Raw genomic sequence first — 19,843 nt, 5'->3', positions numbered from 1 at the left:
AGTTTTCACACCACCAGCTTGACCACCTGTCCTGAAGGTAAGAAAATTTAACAACTATTAAGTCTCTTAATATTTCAATCGCTAAGTTACACCAACAAAGTGAATGAGTATTGTGAGTTTTTTTATTTTTAATTTTTGTTCTATATATTGTTTTAATTCATTAGTGTTAATTTTCTATGATCTCTTTAAACTTCTACTGAACCATCTAAGTCTAGTTTGCTTATACTTTATTACTTCTAATATGTACAATCTTTACATTTTAATAAGAAAATTTTACTTCCCACTCCCTTGAGCATATTATTTACTTTTAGAGGAGTTATATTTTCTAAACAATTATTATTATTATTAGTGAAATTAAAGTTGGTTGAGTAGGTTGATTGTCCCTTTTTGTCCTTAAGTGAGTACTAGTGTACTCCAGCATAAGAAAATAATTCAATTTTATATTTCATAAATGGTATACACACACTAAAAACATTGATAGAGCTGTATGTATAGCCTGCAGCATCTATAGGGATAAAAGGCCGCCAGATAGTTTTCAACTGCTAAATGCCTCAAATTGGCATCAACAATCGGAAACAAAAATTAAAAAAACATTGTATGCTTACAATTCTATTATTATTAGCTTCTCCACTTTGGCAAGGCAACTTTTCTAAATATAGAAGTTTGTATGTGTGGTAATGACAAGTGAAAACAAAGGAGAAAAGACAAACATATAAGGCATTACATTATATTACATTAAATATTTTAAATTAAATGACGATTTTCTTTTAAAATAAGTGGCAAAAAAAGAAATTACAGCACATGTGAAGTAGTGAATGGAAGCCATGCGGTGGAACTTCATTGATAGTCATCAATGTCGTGCTCTAGCAACAAACACACTTATTGAAACTATTTTATATGATTAAAGCATAATGCTAAGTTTTTACGAAGAAAGGAGCTTTGTTGTTGCGGTGGACTTAGCAACCGGAACACACACAAGGTTGTGGGCCCGTGGGACAGTAAGTCCGGGCCTCTCCTCCATGCTGGCCCTGTTATCTTTACCCTCGAGGGGCTTTCCGGTAGGACCCACAACCTGCAAGTCGAAGTTTTGAATGAGCGAAGCAAGCAGCGTTGCCATTCCAGCAGTGGCCAAGTTGACACCCGGGCACATTCTCCTCCCTGATCCAAACGGCAACAGCGTAAAGTGTTGGCCCCTGAGGTCAACGGCCCCGGCCTCCCCTGCTTCTGCGGGGTTCTCCAAGAACCTCTCGGGCTTGAACTCCAGCGGGCTTTCCCAGTACTTAGGATCTCTTTGCACGGCCCAGACATTGAAGAGTATGAGAGCTCCCTCTGGGATGACGTAACCGTCCACCTCGCACTCCGCTACGCACTTCCTCTTCACGACGGGGAGTGGCGGGTGCATGCGGAACGTCTCTTTCACGATGGCTCTGATGTATGGAAGGTTCTGTAGGTCTGTTTCTTCTACAAGCCTTTCTTTTCCAACCACGTTGTACACTTCTTCACGGGCCTTTGCAAGAACCCTTGGGTTATTTATCAGCTCTGCCAGCGCCCAGTCTGTTGCAACTGCGGTCGAATCTGTTCCTGCAGAGAAGAAATCCTGCACACGCAAATTAAATTAAAGTCAATAACATTATTGTTCATTGAAATTAAAGGAGCATGCATGATACTTACGACGACGAGAGCCTTGATTTGTTCCTTGGTGATCTTAATCTCCATGGTTTCATCCTCTGCGAAATCGAGCAAGGTGTCGAGGAAGACCACGCTCTGTTCGCCTTCCTCGAGCTCGCCATTCCTCTCCTTCCTCCTCCTTCTTATCTCCTGACGTTTCTCGATGACTCTCTCAACTACGGGGTCATACATGCCCAAGATGTTGTCGATCCTCTTTTCGTACTGGCCAACTTTGAGTTTTTTCAAGGGCCAGATGAAGTCGGAGAGGCTGTACTCGCCGAAAATCTTGAGAAGTTCCCGGGCAATGTGTCTGATCTCCTCTGCCTCCCCAAGCATCATCTTGGAGATGGTGCTGTTGGTCCATTTCAGAAGCTCCTCGGTGACGTCGATGGGTGTTTGAGCCTCCGCATTCTGTGCAAGAACCTTGAGAACTTTTTTGATCTCTTGGCTCCTGAGAGGTCTGAGCTTGGCAACTGTGGTGGCGTTGAGGAGGTCGTTCATGATGAGTTTTCTTATGAACTTCCAGTAAGGACCGAAAGGTACCATGGCGACGGAGTTGTCGTAGGTTAGACGGCGGATGGCAGAAGTTTGGAACCTGGTGTTGAAAGAGGTGGCCTCGTGCGTTTGAAGGAAGAGCTTGAAGAGTTCAGGAGAAGAGGCCACTACGGTGGGCATAGAACCAAAGTACAGTGAGAAAATAGGACCATAACGCTTGGAGAGATAGATGAGGGAGTGGTGGATGAGAGGGTCCAAGAGATGGAGGTGTCCCACTAAAGGGAGGCGGGGCTTTGGGCTCGGAGGATTTGGGAGGTGGCGGAGGGCTTTGGATTTTGCTGTTGGAGTAGGACGAAAATATATAAAGAGTGTTATCACTAAGAAAGTAATTGCAAGTTGAAAAAACATGGTTGCTTTTTTCTCTCTATTACACTCAAGAAGTTGGATGAGTCTGAGGGTAAATTAAAGGAGGATTTGCTTTCCTTTTATAAGCATATAGCTGGGTCATGTTGGTAAATGAAATTATTGAGTTGATTTAGATTAATACTTATAAACTGATGTTTGTATAAAATTAATTTTGATAAAAAATAAGTTGGTATGAATGTGATTTATGTTTGATAACTTTTATTTAAAATGAATTATAATAAATTAAATATTGCTTAGATTATATTATTTAAAATTATTTTTAGATAAAAAATTGTAAAAAATATATAAATTTAAATAATTATTTTATTTTATTTTATAATTTTATTTTAAATATTTAAATAAATTTTAATATTTTTTTAGTATTATCAGTATTCTTTAGTACTCTAATAAAATTAATAATATCATAATACAAAGCAAAAAAATTGTTCCATATAAAAAAAATAACAATAACAGCAAAAAAATTCATATAAATAAAAAATAATAAAAATTTTATAAAAAATAATAATATACATGAGAGAGTATTTAAAAAAATATTATAAAAAAATTAAATTTATTATATAAATAACAAAAGATACAATTGATATATAAAAAATGAATTTCAGTATAACGTGAAAAAATAAATGCACAAACTAAAATTTGTAGCTTTTGATAAATGTGGAGAAAAGACAGAATCAGGTTTGTGCTTAAAAAAAGAAAAAATAGCCAAACAAAAGAAATGATGAAAACTGTATAATTGTTTAATACTTCAAACGATAAATCAAACACATCCTAAATATTTAGATTAGTATCTTAAAATCATCTATCTCTAAGTATTTTAAAAAATATTTTTAATTAAATTTATTCTTCAAAAATTTAAAGTTATGATGTCATTTTTTTTTTACTTTTATTACTAATAAAATTAGAATTTGTTAATGTAACATATTAAATGATATCAAAATTAAATTAAATTAATTTTAAATTGAAAAATCAGAATATCTCAAAAATTTTTTATTTAAATTTTAATTTGATCTAATTTTATAAATTTATTATATTAGCAATTAGTTAAAATTTTTAAGTATATGCTGTGACTTAACATATAATATCAATAAATTTTGATGATATAAATAAAAAATAACAAAAAGATCAATATAATTAATTTAAAAATAAATAATATTTTAAAAATAAATTTAATTATTTATTCAATAATAATAATAATAATTTTAGTTTATTATTTATTATTCATTAGTATTATGTGTTACGTTTGATAGTTTGTCTTTTCTCATTAGTCAATACTCAATAGGTTGGCCTTGCAAAATCCGTTCGGAACATAACAGTAAGATGCAAAGATGACTATTATTCTAGTCCAACACCTCGTGCTTAGACTTTAGTCCTTTCCATTTTAAAGTTTGGCTCATTGTATTTTTTTATTTTTATTATAAAATTGCTTTTTCAATTTTCATTTTGAAGAGATTTTAGAATTTAGGATAATAATTTAAAATTTAATATTTAAAATTATAATTTAAAAATTAATATAAAAAACTTGATTATTTTAAATAAAAAATAATTAATTTTTTCTTAAATTTTTATATTATTCATACATGCTCTAGTATATATTAAGAAGGCCATGACCCATGACTTAAATGAAGTCGTCTTTTCAGTAGGAGCGGTGAAAGAGGTAAACTCACCATGCCCACCACCAAAAGAGGTGCTAGCTTGAATTCCTGAGCTTGCTAAACCTTAAAAAAAAAAAAAAAAATCTAAACTCATACCCGCAAAGTAATTCTTATATGAAGAATTAGTGTCTGAATTTTTATTTAAATTATTTAAAAATAAAAATAAAAAAAGATAGAATCTATTTTTTTATTTTTAAATTTTATGTCTAAAATTTAAGTATCATAAAAGAGAACTTTTTATATTGGCCAAACTTGAATGTAATACATACACATAAAGATAAGAAGGTATAATATTTTATTTCGTATTGGTAATTGGAAGAGAGAAACAAATTAGACGCAACCATTTTTAAAGTTGAAACAAATAGGATGTATCGAACTTTGAATTTAATCAAATCGGACTAACTGATTATTTATTTTTAAAAAATAAAAAAATTAAAAACACGTAATTAGACCCAACAATTTTTCTTTCAAAAGACTAAAAAATATCGTAAACGAAAATCGGACTCAGGAATTTCTTGGCTTGTTAAACCGTCTCTATGTTTTAGTCTTTTAGATAAAAAAGTAAAAAACAGAAAAATGCCAACATACATGAAATTCACACCTAGCTTCTAGTTCCATATTAAAATTTTTGGGGGCATCTAGTGTACAGATGTAATTGTAAAGATTTTTGTCTTTTATGGTTATTTGTTGATTTTGAAAGCGTATCACTAAAAGTGTTACTTAAAGAGAAAGTGTTACCCTTAATCGTTAATTTGGCTCTGATACCAATTTTTAGTTGTAATTTCTTTTTCAAAATTTCCATTAACTCTTCATATTTTGCTTCGAATAAGTTTATAATTTGTATAGATTTGGTTGGTGGTACTTTATAATTTACAATTTCATAATCAAAAGTATTGACCATTTCTACTATTACTAATTCTGATTTCATTTTTATAGTTTTTCAATCTTGTTTTAGTTTATAATATTCTTTTTTGCATGGATTATTGTATATAAAATCTTTTATCTGTTTATCTTTTTCTTTAATATAATTTTTCAAATCCTCAAAAACTTTTTTTATTTCTACACTTTCTGTTGTTTCTAAATATCTTTTTAATTTTTCAATTTCATTCTCCATTTTTTCTTTCAACAGCTTTAATTCTTTTAAGTCATAATATGGTTTTTCAGGCATTTATAAATTTTTTAAGTTTAGCTCCAACTTGTTTATATTTGTTCTTATTTCTATCCTTTTTATTATAAGGTCATTAATTTCGAACTGAAGATTATTTAATTCCCTTTTATACTCCTTTATTTTACTTTTTAATTTTTTCGCCATTTTTCTTTTTATTTTGTTTTCTAGTCTTTCAATCTTTGTATACTTCATTATTTATCTTAGAATTTCTGTAAATTCTATCATCGATTCATCACTATTTTCTAGAGATTCTATTAATTTTTCTAACTCTTCAACTTCTCCTTTCAATTTGTCATAGATTATTTTTAGAGCTTTAAATGCTCTTTGATTTATTTTAGAAAACTGTAAATAATTCAACCGAGTTTCTCTTTCAAAGAGCTCTTGTTTCTTATCTTGATAGGTTACATATATTTTTTCTTTATTTATTGTCATAACTTAGTGTTTAGGGTTTCATTTAATTTTTCGACCTTTTTTGTTAATTCTTTTATTTCAGAATTTTTTTCTTTAATCTTTAACTTAGATAAACTTAACGGGCTATTAATTTTGGATTCTCTTATTTGAAAATTCGATGAAACTAATTTTCCTGATGGTTCTTTTAGTAAAAGAATTGGATTTTCAATAGCTTTATATTTTGGTATTTCTGTCTTTACAATTTTCTGAAATAATTCATCGACATAAATTCTTTCTCTGTTTTTAAATATTATACTATGATGGCTATTTGTTAAAGCATAATTTATTGCATATGTAATTGAAAAGGGTTCATCGTCTTATTCCATTAGATTCTTTCTGTGAAATTTATAAGCCAAACTTATAGATCTTCCAAGATTTTCAGTTGATAAAGGTATAGCATATCCAAGATGGGCATTGAATTTAACATTTACGTTTGCCAAGTTTCCATGAACAATTCCAATTATTTGATCTATTGGGTCATCAGTAATTCTTTTGTCACAGATTGCTAAGCTTATTGGTGAATTAATTCCTTTCATATATGTAGATTTGATTAAGACTTGTATAGTACTAATATGAATCCATCCAATTTTAGATCTTTTTTGTTGATCCTTAATTTTCTCAATCTGTTTACTCAATTCTTCATCATTTATCAAAGCTATTTCAAGTTCTCCATTGGCGGATTTTATCTTTATAGGGGCTTCAAGTTGAATTTTTCCATAGTATATTATATTTTTTCTATTAAAAACTTCTTTCAAAAGATTTTGTTTATTAAAATTTTCATTTGATTTGAGATTTAATTCTGTTTTTAGAACAACCTGTTTTTCATTATCTAATAAGGCATATAATCTATAATAATCAGATTCTTCCGTTAATTCTAAACTTTCTAAATAATTCATAACTATGAGATTAGGATAAAGGCGTACCTTTCTGGAGAAAAACTTCCTTTATTTAGAATATTTACATAAGATGTTTTTATCTCCAGAGGGGAGATTGTAGATACTAACTCCAGAGGGGAGTTTAGAATTGGTTTTTCCTAAGGGAATTCTTCTTCAGACTATAGAATCGCCTCGGCAGCTTCCTCCTTACTCTCCTAGCATATGAGTACTCTTAGCCTCCTACTTTCTATTGTCTGATGCTTCTGCAATTGCCTAAGCAACCTATTTATAATAGTTGGGTTTGATGGACAATTCCCATCCTTACCCTTCTTATGACGTCATTGCTTACGTCATTGTTTGCTATCTTGCACCAGCTACATTGTTGGTGCTCTATGACCTAAGTGCTTATGTCACTATGCAATAATGTTGAGAGATGCTTCAGATGTGCTGTCCTTCTCTTTCATCATGTGACCTTCAGATGCGTTGTCTTCTTCCTTTATCATGTGGGTTGATTCCGTTTCATTATTGCTTTCCTCAGATAACTCTGAGACACATAGCTGGCACTTGTGGTCTTTTCTGTCTTTTATCAAATAGCAGAGATTCCTTTTTATCCCTTCGGAGAGCTTTTCTAAGAGTCCAGATAAGTTGTAGAATGCTGATTCAAATTCCACTAAGAGTCTCATCTCTCTTTCTTCAATTTCATTCCTTTTACTGGACACAAGCAGAGTATTTCTACTTTTATAATTAATCCTTGTGTGAGATTCCTTTGTTATTTTTTGAGTTCTTTCAAAAACCCTTGCTAATGTACTGGCTAGCCTTCCTTCATGACTGTAAATTGTTAAATCTTGTATCTGATCAATTGGTTGAAAATTTCCTGGGAAGACGGACATGAATATTACTTGGTGTGCTGGAACCAAGCATTCTTCTTCTTCATTAAAAATAGGTTGACTGTTTGTAAATTTTAGGGATATATCCCTTGGATTTACGTTGTCAATCATATTTTTAAATCTCTTTACTGCATCAACGAATCCTACAGGAAACTCACTAATAATTTTTAAATCATTAAAAATTAAAATTGTATCAATTAATCCATATTGGAAAAACTAATAGGTGTCAGATGGGGAAGCATCTGGAAATATAACCAACTTTGTTAGCTGTTCTTTGGCAATAGGATAATATCCCAAGATTGCTCTTTTTTCTTCAGTCCAATTAAGGACTATGTTAAGGGTTTCTCTGAGATTTGATCTACAGACCATTTTCTTTTCCTTGATTTCAGCCCTTGTAGGAATGTTTCTTATTATCCCTGTTCTCTGGGTTTGAATTGGAGCTTTATCTGCTCTTTTTAGGGTTTGCTCTGGATGAAGAGCTTCATATTCCCTGAAGGATTCTTTTGCTTCTTTCAGTGTTAAAAACCCTCCTTTATGAATTATCCTTGATTGATGTGTAAATGGTGCTGGCCATTATAAATTACATAATATTTTTTATCTTGGGTGAATTTTTTGATAATTTCAGCAATTGTTTTATTTTCTGGAATTTTTTCTTCACCTGATTTGTCCACCACGCTTAGCTGGCTGAACTCTGATGGTTTTGGTTGTTGTGTTGATTTCATTGCTTCGATGGCCTTCTTGAGGGATTGGATCTGTGTCCTTATTTGCTGACAATGCTTGCATTTTTCGAGTTCTTGTTCGTATTTTTGAATTTCTTGATCTAATGCGTTGTAGACAAACTCCATTCTCTTGTTAATGTATCTGCAATAACATTTTTGTCACCCTTAATATATTCAATTTTTATTGGATATTGTAACAAAAATAATTGCCATCTTACCAATTGTCCATGATTATAATCAACTTTTAAGTTATATCGTATGAAACCTGTTAGGTAACTTGAATCTGTCCTTAATGTAAATTCTCTGGGTAGTAAATCAATTTTCCATTTCTTAAGAGATTTAATTGCTACTAGAGTTTCCTTTTCATGAGTGGTATATCTCTGTTCTGTTGGAGTAAAAGTCCCTGAAATATACTTGCAAAGTAATTCCTTTGGGGGATATTTAGAATCTAGTGATTCTTTTTCTTGTTCCAAACTTTTTATAGCTTTTTTAGCTTTTAGACATCCTAACCAGGTTATGTCTGAAGCATCTGTTTCTACTATTAAGTAATCATTTTTTTCTGGAATATAAAGTTCTGGAAGTTTTTCACATAATTCTTTAATTCTTTGAATTTGTATACTATCTTTTTCATCCCATTTTCATTCTTTTTTAGTACTTATTTTTGGAAATAAGCTTTTAGTGTATTCTGTTATATTCTTTAAAAATCCTTGATCCGAAATATAATTTATACACCCTAAAAATCTTTGTAATTGTTTTCTATCTTATATTCTGTTAGGAAATAAATTTACCTTTTCTAGAACAATTGGTTGAAGTTTTAGCTTTCCTTGAGTGGATAGAATTAATCCAAGAAACTCTATTTCTTGTTTTGCTATTCTTGCTTTCTTTTTGCTAAGAACTAATCCTTTCTGTTTACATATTTCTAAAACTATTAATAATTTTTGAAGATGATCTTCTTTATCCTGTTTTGTAAAAATTAGTATATCATCAGTGTATACTAAAACAAATTCATTTAACTCTTTTAGATTTTCTTCCATAAATCTTTGATAAATACCTGGGGCTTGCTTTAATCCGAATGGTAATACATTCCATTCATAAAGCAACACACTTGTTGATTCTTTTGTTGGGCAAGTAAAAGCGGTTAATTTCTTTGTTTCTTCGTCTAAACGAAGTTGCCAATATCCTGATTTTGCATCAAGAGATGAAAACCAAGTTGCTCCTTTGATTTTTTCTAAAATAAAATCTTTTCTTGGAAGTTTATGAGCATCACCAATAGTTGCTTCATTCATTTTCTTATAGTTTATTACCATTCTTCGTTTTCCCCTTTTAATTTCATTATTGTTTTCAACGTAAAAAGCTGGAGCCGCATGAGGACTTTTACTTAATCTTATAATTCCTTTTTCCAAAAGATCTTTACATTCTAATGAGAACTCTTCTCTATCTCTTGCGGAATAAGGAATTTTATTTGGAACATTTATCTCTTTTGTGGGATCTTTTAATTTAATGCTTACTAATTCGTTATTTGTATTTTTAATATCTAAAGGATTTTCAGCACAAATTTCATCCAAGAGTTCTTCTATCTTTATTTCAAGATTATTTTTTGGAATATTTATCTGAAAGTATAGATTTAAATAACATGTTTCTAATATAGAGAATATTTTAAATTTTAAGATCTTATCTATAGTAGTAGTTGGTATTTTTATACGTTTTGATTTTTGATTTATTGAAGAATCGTGTGGAGCTTTTTAAACTATATATGTTAATTCTTGAATGAATGGATGATATAGCTTTAAAAAGTTATTTCCTATGATAAAATCCATTCCAGAATCTAACATATATATAGATGGAACAATGAACCTATAATTTTGAATAAAAATTTCAACCATCTCTGCTTTTTGGTCAATTTTATGTATTGATTTGTCAGCTATTCTAACTCTTAATGGTTTCTTTAATTTTTTCCAATCAAGTTTTATATTTGAACTAGCAAAACATTGTGTTGCCCCAGAATCTATGAAAGTATTTATAAACTTTTCTGTTATTTTTATAGTAATAAATGTAGCATTATTACTCAGTATCTGAGTCTGTTTTCGAGACATATTCAAAAATATAGTCTAAGTTATCATCAGATTCTTCTAATGGTTCTATGAAACAAGACTTAGCAATTTCTATTTGTTTAATAAGATCCTGTTTATCCTTCTTTTTCGGGCATTCGTTTGCGTAGTGTCTTTCTTCTTAGCAATACCAACATTTACAATTTTCTTTTTTATTCGGGCAATAGTTATTTCTTTGTCTTTTGTTTTTATTGTTATTTTCTTTTCTAAAATATCTCTTTTTTCTCCAGTTTGGATAGTATTTTCTTTTTCTAAATTGATATTTTCTTTTTCTTTGAAAATTTTTATTAAGACCATATTTTTGAGGTATCTCCTCATTATCCTAACAGCAAATTCTTATTATATTTGCAAATCTTTTTTGAGTTGCTTCTTGCATACAACGTTCTTTTATTTCCTCTCTTATTGCAGAGGTTGCTCCACCAAAATTATTTTCAATTGTTCCTCTATTTATTTCTCTTATAAATCTTCCCATTATAAATTCATTAGCAGGATATGGAAGTTTTGTTATGTACATACTAAGATAATGATTTTTATCTTCTTCTTTTAATTTGTAATAATGTATTCTATATTCACATATATAAGACTCCACATTACATAAATCATATATCTGAATATTAGCTAAATGGTTTTTTGCTTCTTGATATTCTTTATTATAGACTTCTTGTCTATGATCTATAATATTTTTTCCAAAAAATTCTTTATATAGAATCATCATTATATATAATATCTTATCATAAGCTGTTGTTTTTGTTTCTAATTCTTCTATTATTTGGTTTTCTATTGATGTCATATAATCTCTTATAGTTCCTTTAGTATGAAACCCTATGTAATTCCAAATGTCCCTTCCAGACAATTCACTAAGTTTTGGATTAGTAAAGGCTTATAATAAGAAGGAATTCAACCAGTTTTCAAAAATTTCTTTTTCGTTCTTTTTGCAGTCTAAATCGAGCATTCTTTCTCCTTCCATTTAGGAACGTATTTTGATGGTATTTTTGTATATTTTGAATCTTTATTTATAAACCCTTTTTTAAAAGCATAATTATCAAAACCTGTTTCCCATTTAAATTGAGATTGATTATCCTTAGATGTTCCAGCTTCATTTTTTACTTGTATTGGAATAGCTGGTTCTTCGTCACTTGAATAATCTAGAATGTGTTCTTCATTTTCTATATTTTCAGAATTTACTAATTCTTCTTCTATTTGAAAACCATGTTCCATAATATTATTTTCTTGAGCCATTTTTAATTGTTTAAAAAGCATTGTAACTTCTTCTAATTTTTCTTCAATATTCATAATTTCAATGGTGGTTTTACTTTTAAGTCTGTTATGTTGATTATATTTTGAAATTTTTTTTTCTTTGGGATTCTCTTTTTCCTTATTTCTTTGAAATTTTATAGATACTAATATTTCTTCAAGCATATCTACTATAGAATTTAATTGTGGGTTAAAAGTATGATAAAGATGTGGGGAATCATTTCCATGGTAGCATTTTTTAGAAATTCCGTGTGAAAAATAAGTTTTTTCAGGTTTTTGAAGTCCTTCAATAAAACTTATAGTAAAATAAAGATTTTGAGAAAAATCATTTTGTATTGATTTTAAGAATTCAGTGTCATTACAATTAACATTGGTTAAAATCATTAATTTTTGATCTATTAATTTTGATAACTTAATTATTTCTTCTCTTAAATCTTCTAATTTACTTTTTTCCATTAGGTGACGCTTTTCTTTGTAAAGAATTACGGTTTTAAGTGAAAAGTATGATTTTAGAATCTGTGGTTTGGGTTTTGCCACGTAAGCACATCTTTAAAACAACATCTGTACCCTATATTTCACTAAAATTTTTTAGCCAACTCATACTATGCACTAAATTTGCAAAATTTGGCGAAATGATACGGAGCAGGCCAGGCCAACTCTTTCTTTTTTTAAAAAAAAAAAAAGTCGTGAAAACTATAAAAATATATATACAAAAAATTAAAAATAAATATTTTTAAATATTTTCTTTAAATATATGTTTTTATTTTATCTTGTCCTTTCATATATATTTTAAATTTGTGACTTCACTTTTTTTTTCTTTTATAAAATTCTATTTCTATTTTTTATTATACAAGATATTGATTTAATTTATAAATTTCATATTTTATGATTATTTTTAATGATAACAAAGAAAATGATCTCCTGTTATTTGAAGAAATAAAGAAATTTTTATTTAATATAAATTTTTTCCATATATAAATAATTAAAAATATTTGTACAAATATTTATGAAGACAACACTTTATTAAAATTTGCATGCAATACAAATGAAACCAAACTAAGTCCATTTATGAAGTCAAATATGTAAATTTTGATTAACCACAAAATTAATATAGATAATTTAAAAAATTTTAATGTAAAACTTTTAATAATTTGTAATACTTTAAAAAAAATATCTTAATAAATCTAAACGTTGTGTTCATATTTCTTAAAAAATATTGGAATTCAATTGTTATAATATTGGGTGGAATCAGGATAAAATTTAGGAAGAAGCTAAAGTTTTATTTTTTAATATGAAGAGACTAAAATTAAAATTTTAAAGAGAATTAAATTAAAATTTACACATAATTTATATGAAAAGTTAAAATTTAGGAGAGCTACTGTCCCGTTTATATATGAGTGGTTCCGTCCCTGTATAATATATTGCATAAAATTATAAAATAGGTTTACAGTTAAAATTTTTTGTGCTACTACAGTTATTAATTATACCAAAAAAGATTTTTTTTCACTTAAACATATTTTTTTAAGTTTATTTGGGTTCAATATTTTAAGAGTTTAAGTATATACATAATAATTTTTATAATTCAATAACCTTTTAGATTTAGTTATTATTATTATAGTTTTCACATTACTTCAATTCGATGATATCATATATTAATAATTAAATAATATTTTAATATTTTAGTATTAATAAATAAAATTATTTTTTAGTATATATTTTGTTATTTTTTATATTTTTTAATAATATTTTATTTTTTTTATTAACAAAAATATTATAAAACGTTGATTTTTAAAAAAATAAAAATATATATGAAGGGACTGTATTAAAATTTTAAAATTTTTGAAAATTGTTTGAGATTTTTAAAATTTTTTAAAGATTATTTTATACTTTATTTTAAAGGTTGATTTGTTCAATTTATATATATATATATATATATATATATATATAGTTAATAACAACTATGTGTATAAATTAATATTTTATATTAATAATTATTATTAATAACTAAAAAAAAGCTATAATGTTTAACAGAAATAAATATTAAAAATCGTTTTGTATATTTTAAAACATAAGAATAAAGTAGTGGGGAGTGGATCCTCTCCAGTAGAAAAAAAACTGGATGGTGTCCAGTGGAGGATCTCACCTTTTATTGTTCTTTCTCTCCTATTTAATTTTGGTCTCACTTATAGAATTAAAGGTGAGAGATCACACTTTATTCTCTCAAGTATTAGAAAAAATGGAGAGGATCCATTTCCATAAAGTAGCTGATTTTAAAATCTTGACGGAGTGATACTCCTAAGATAATCTACATGTACAGTTACTTGTATAATATTCAAATGTTACACTTTACTATTTATATACAAAGCTTTGGACTTTGAAGGAGCAAGATATTATATGGTTAACATTATCTATGTTTAATAATTCATATAATTAACATTCAACGCTCGTGTCGTTGAAATTAAATTCTTTTAACAAGAAAGCGTGATTATATCAGATGTTACCTTAATCCTAATTCTTATACATTTAATGAATGATAATACTAAAAAAATAAAAAATTAAATTTATTTTATTTGATATTTATTAATTTTTATTAAAATTAATAAATATCAAATAAGATAAATTTTAATTATTTTTATTTATTATCAAATATTTTCGTTTAATTAATTAACACAGTTAACAAAAGCCAATTTTCTTAGGGGATTTGGATAATTGATTCAAAGTGATGAGATGACTTGGAACTACACCACAACCAGAAGCAAATATAGTTAAATAGCATCGCTTGTAACATCAAAACGCCGGTCTTCATATTTGGATGCAATAAATTAAAAATTAAGAATATCTATCTACAGGACTACAATGAAAGAGATCAGGTGTAGCTATTCCATGAATCTTGTTTATATCAATAAGCACTTCACACACTTTTATCTATGAAATATATATAAAAAATAGTAAAGATTAAATTAATTGAGATGATAAATAATTTTTAGTTTAATAAAAGATTTTGAGTTCAAATTTAAAAAAAAAATATTTTTGCTGAACTATATATTCTGATGTACGGATACTAATATAAACACGAAATACGCGGATACACGATTTTAAAATTTTTATAAAATACAGGAACACAACATATATATAATATAAAATATTTTTTAGATAAATTATAATGATATTTGATATTTTATTGATATTAAAATATAAATTAATTTTTTATTATTTTTAATATATTTTTTAATTATATAAAATATTTAAAATATTTTTTATTTTAATAATTAATAATATATTATTTCTAAATTCATTTCAAGAATATATGTTAAAAATAAGGCTGAAAATATAGACACATAATGATATTTAGGTGTGTCCAAGTGTGTCAGCAAATTTTTTTTATTTTTTATTAGGACACGGTTGGACACAAAAATGCATGTCGAACGAGTGTCGATAAATGTCATGTCCAAAACGCATCCGACATGCGAACACGGCAAATCGGAGAAGTGTCCATGCTTCATAGATTATATATAACAAAATATATTATTAAACGAAGGGATAATCACGATTTTGGTCCCTAAGATATAGGCCAAAAATTTTTTTGTCCCCAACCTTTTTTTGCATATAAATTAAAATCGTCCATAAAATTTAACTTGGTTTTAAAATTGTCATTCTTCACCAAAATACCTCTCTCCCCTCTTCACCAAAATACTCATTTTCTATTCTTCTTTTTCTTCTCCCCTATCACAACAACATCTATTATTCTTTTTCTTTTTTTTCAACTAGAATCACTACAACAAAAAGTGGTATTTAGCGGCAGTTGCTGGAGCCATTTAGAGGCGGTTTTGAACCGCCGCAAAATATTTCGCAGCGGTTTAATGAAATATCGGAAGATAAGGCGCGGCTAAACGGACAGCGGCGGTTTTAGTTAACCGCTGGAATAACCGCCGCTAAGCGTCTATCAATTTTGCAAACCGCCGCTAAATAGCAAATAAACGAAAACAGCATTTGTTTTGTGGCGGTTCTAAACCGCCACCAAAATTTAGTATTTCCGTTCATAGTTATTAGAATCGGACCGGATCGTCCGGTGGTCCAACTGACTCATTCGTTAAACCCGCGCTTTCACCATTAGACCCGAACCTGGAAGAAGGAAAAGCTTTAACAATGTCATGTTACCACCAAGTAAAATATCTCTTCGATGTATATAGCGCTAATAATTATATATATCATATGAACACATTTGATTGCCACACAGGTTTTTGTTGTATACTTTATATATCTGATCATAGTTATCATAGGCACCTTATATATTGGGTAAAATGCACAATTAAATTAAATAGATGACCAAATTACACAATTCTACCAAATTGAAAAACATTACTATGATCACCCAAAAGCACATTCTTATGTAATTCGAATCAGTCTCATTCGAATTAGAGAAACCAACACTAATTCGAATTTGTCCAATTTGAATTATGCTTGCATGTAGTCTTAGGATAGTTCGAATCATGCTAGGGAGGTCAATGGGGTGGGGCGGGGGATGCCTCCCTGCTCCCCATCCCCGCCCTCAGAATTAATCTCCGTCCCCGCCCCGTTTTCTGCCATGAGAGAATAATTGTTTCCATCCCTGTTCTCCGCATTCCCCGCATTTCCCGCGGGACCCATTCCCAATCTCTCTATGTTTAACATTCATATGGAAATTATAATAAGAAATATAAAAAAACCAAAAAACAAACTACAAAATATTATTACAAAAACACAAACATATCTTATCCAAAATTATAAGTCCAAAAATATAAAATAGCAAATAATAGTCCATAAAATAAAATCTTGAACAATAGGATTAAGGTTTTTCAATGAGTGAAATTACTAAAAAAACCCTATATTAGAAATAAAGTAAGGGTTATTAAGTAAGTTCAAGAATTCGGGGAATTATCGGAGATGGGGCGGGTCCCCGCGCCTGTCTCAGGGGGAATTTCGCTCCCCATTCCCATCCCCACGGAAAAAGTTTTCTACCATTGGGGCCCCATTCGGGGTGGTTCCTGCGGGGATCCCCGCCTCTTGGGAATTTTTGACACCCCCTAGAATCGAATTATGCATGCTAGGACGTCCCTAGTATTTCGAATGGGTCTGCTTCGAATTAATTTTGGACCATAATAGATCGAATTAATTTACGTCTATTTATATATGATTCAAGCGTATATAAAGAGTATATTTAATAATATCCATAATGAATTCAATAAAGAGTATCTTCAATCATAAATAAAAAAATAATTATAAATATTTTTTATAAATTATTAAAAATCAAATATTTTCTAAAAATATTTATTAAGATTTAGAATTTAGTCTTTAATATTTAAAATTAGTGAAATAATTGTCAAAAAAAATTATATTTTGTTGGTCACTTAGCATTATTGAATCTATTAACCACGATAATATGCATATAATTGATTGGTTTTCATATAAAAATATTTTTATTCTATTTTATATTTAATTTTGATAAAATATTAATTAATTTTGAATTTAGTTATTATGCATTCTTATATCTAAGAATACAAGTTAAGATTGTTATTAAAAACAATTTAAATTTTTTATTTGAATAAATGCACAACAAATCATTAAAATAAAAAAATTATAATTTAAAGTTATAATTTTGGTAAAATTATAATGTTTTGAATTTTTAATGACTTGTAGAAAATATTTTTAATTATTATTTTTAATATTTTATAGAAAATATTTATAATTATTATTTTTAGAAAATATTTGATTTTTAATTAGTCTAGAGTATGATTTTATTTTCTTCTTTTACATCCATGCTTGAATACAAATTTAAATGCCAATAAAGTGAACAAGAAAATCTTATTGGTAAATTTGTTTACATGAGTTAACATATATAGCTTATTTAACTTGTGAATTTTTTTTACGTAAAACGAATGTAGAAAAAGTGTTACGAGTTTAAGAAACAATGATTTAAACATATGTAGCTTAAGATAGTAGTGTTTACTTAGCTAGATTATACCCAGATGGTTATTACTAAAGAAAACATTGTAATGTGTGGTAATACGCATTTTGCATAAACCGCCGCAAAATGTAAAACAATAACTCACCTGATAGTACATATAGCGGCAGTTTTCGAAAAGATGCAGCTAAATGTAAGCCTGATTGAAATATAGCGATGGTTCGTGAAAAATCGCCACTAAATGTGGTTCTGATTGCAGCCCCAACCAATAACTGCCGCTATATGTGCTGCAGGTTTCCGTTTTGCGGCGGTTTTATAAAATCGCCGTAAAATTTCTGCCGCTATCTGCCATAATTGTTGTAGTGAATTTTAACAATAACAACAGAAAATTAACTAGCAAATATCAAAAGCAGAAGAATAAAATCAGAAGAACAATAGAATCAGAGTAAAAAACAACAATATGATTAACAAGATTATCATGATCACCATGAGAATCACAATAATAGTCTTTGGCGGTTGTGAACGACTCTGAATCAGCCCAAGCTCAAACGCCCGAGTTCCTCAAACTACAATTGCCGAATCTGCCTCTCTCACGTGATATATCGCGCTTCTGCTTCTTTCTCTTATTCTTACTCCTTTTCCCCTTCTTATCTCTTCCCTCAGACTCGGAAGATTCTAGAATCTTGTAGGAAGAATAAGGAACGACCTTCTCCTGAGCTCGATTTTCGCCAACTTCTTAATTCGTCTTCTTCGTCGTCGTCGGAGCGGTGGTGCTACTGTGACAATAATAGGGTGGTTTCGCTGCAGAGTTGGGAGGCAACGACGTCATTTATGAGAGACACATCGTCACCACTTTCTCTTTTTCCTTCTTCTTCTTCTTCCTTGTGCATGAATTTTCTTTTTGGCTTTTTTCCTGTCATCTGTTTTCTTTTTTTTCCTTTTTTATTTTATAATTTTTTTAGTAGAGATAATTTGATAATAAAATTTAATATTTAAGTAAAAAGAACGATTTTAAAATAAAGTTAAATCTTAGAGATGATTTTATATGTAAAAAAAAATTTGAAAACAAAAAAATTTTCGGTCTATTTCTTAAAAATTAAAATCGTATTTAACCCTTAAATAAATTTAAAACACAAATTTTTCGTATATACTCATTATATATAATATAAATTTATTCTATTGATTTAGAATAATGTTATGTATATTATAATATATATATATATATATATATATATATATATATATATATATCTTATACGCTAAAAAATTAATTAATAAGAACTTAAGAAGTGAGAGATAATAAAAATTTATTTTTTATTTAATAAATTAAGGATTAATTCATTATGAATTTGAACTATATTTAAGGATTTGTTATCGACCAATAAATTACTGTATACACAAAAATAGAATTCAAATTCTCGACACTTATTTAAACACACGAGTGAGCTAATCACTCGATTAACCCAAATTAATTTGGAAGCCTTAGCTTCTAAGTACGCTTTAATACTCGATCAAGTAGAATTCGATACCACTTAAAAATCTTGAAAACATTATATTTTAACTGAAATATATTAATGCAAATAAGACTGCTATAAAATCTTTTATTTATATTATACCTTTTTAATTAATCCATTTTTAATAAATGTGAATATTATTTTTTGGGTGTGTCTAAAATAAGCACAATAATTTTGTATTTATTGAATGTGTTGCACCTTTCCGGCCCCTAAACATTTTAAAGAGGGACATATCGCACCTTTATCATCTAGAAACCTCAACCCGATCCTCAACCAACGACATAAGTGAACGAATCGACCCCTGTGACCGATTGCTAACAGGTTGCCTGGATGACGTATTAGGTGGAGGCTGAGGTGTCAACTGAATGTGCCACGTGTAAGTAGAAGTTGTTACAGGGACTCAAAACCCCTTCCCTGCAACTCAAACGGCGTCGTTGCATTGGGTTAATATTCTCCCATTCTTGAATGATTGAAAAGGTTTAGGGTTTGCATCTTCTGGCTTTGTGAGAGGACCTGCAACGGTGGGCATGGCAACTGCAAATTCTGGTGCTTCATTTAATCACGAGAAAAGATGCGGTGGGAGTGACGAGAGTTGGGGCAGTGGAATGAGTGCCGATGGAAGCATTCTGGAAGGAGCGTCGAGAAGGATGAAGAAGAAATTTGTTTCTTCAGTGTGCAATTGCGGA

General features: G+C 29.0%; 1 protein-coding gene across 1 annotated transcript; it reads right to left on the bottom strand.

The window, feature by feature from the left end:
- Positions 1-698: 698 nt before the first annotated feature.
- Positions 699-2,613, bottom strand: LOC130968388 (2-hydroxyisoflavanone synthase-like). The gene is made up of 2 exons (XM_057893623.1): positions 1,672-2,613; positions 699-1,597 (listed from the first exon to the last, which is right to left on the bottom strand). Exons 1-2 carry the CDS (start codon positions 2,569-2,571, stop codon positions 923-925), a joined length of 1,575 nt encoding a protein of 524 aa, XP_057749606.1. The 5' UTR covers positions 2,572-2,613; the 3' UTR covers positions 699-922.
- Positions 2,614-19,843: the final 17,230 nt, after the last annotated feature.

Source organism: Arachis stenosperma, chromosome 3 (assembly GCF_014773155.1).
Source record: "Arachis stenosperma cultivar V10309 chromosome 3, arast.V10309.gnm1.PFL2, whole genome shotgun sequence".
NCBI classification, from domain to species: Eukaryota; Viridiplantae; Streptophyta; class Magnoliopsida; order Fabales; family Fabaceae; genus Arachis; species Arachis stenosperma.
The sequence above is the reverse complement of the archived record's forward strand: the minus strand, read 5'-3'. Positions and strand labels throughout refer to the sequence as shown.

Coding starts and splice junctions, on each gene's coding strand:
- LOC130968388 (XM_057893623.1), bottom strand. CDS start 2,571: ATGTTTTTTCAACTTGCAATTACTTTCTTAGTGATAACACTCTTTATA. Junction 1,598..1,671: donor AAATCAAGGCTCTCGTCGTC/GTAAGTATCATG, acceptor TTGCGTGTGCAG/GATTTCTTCTCTGCAGGAAC.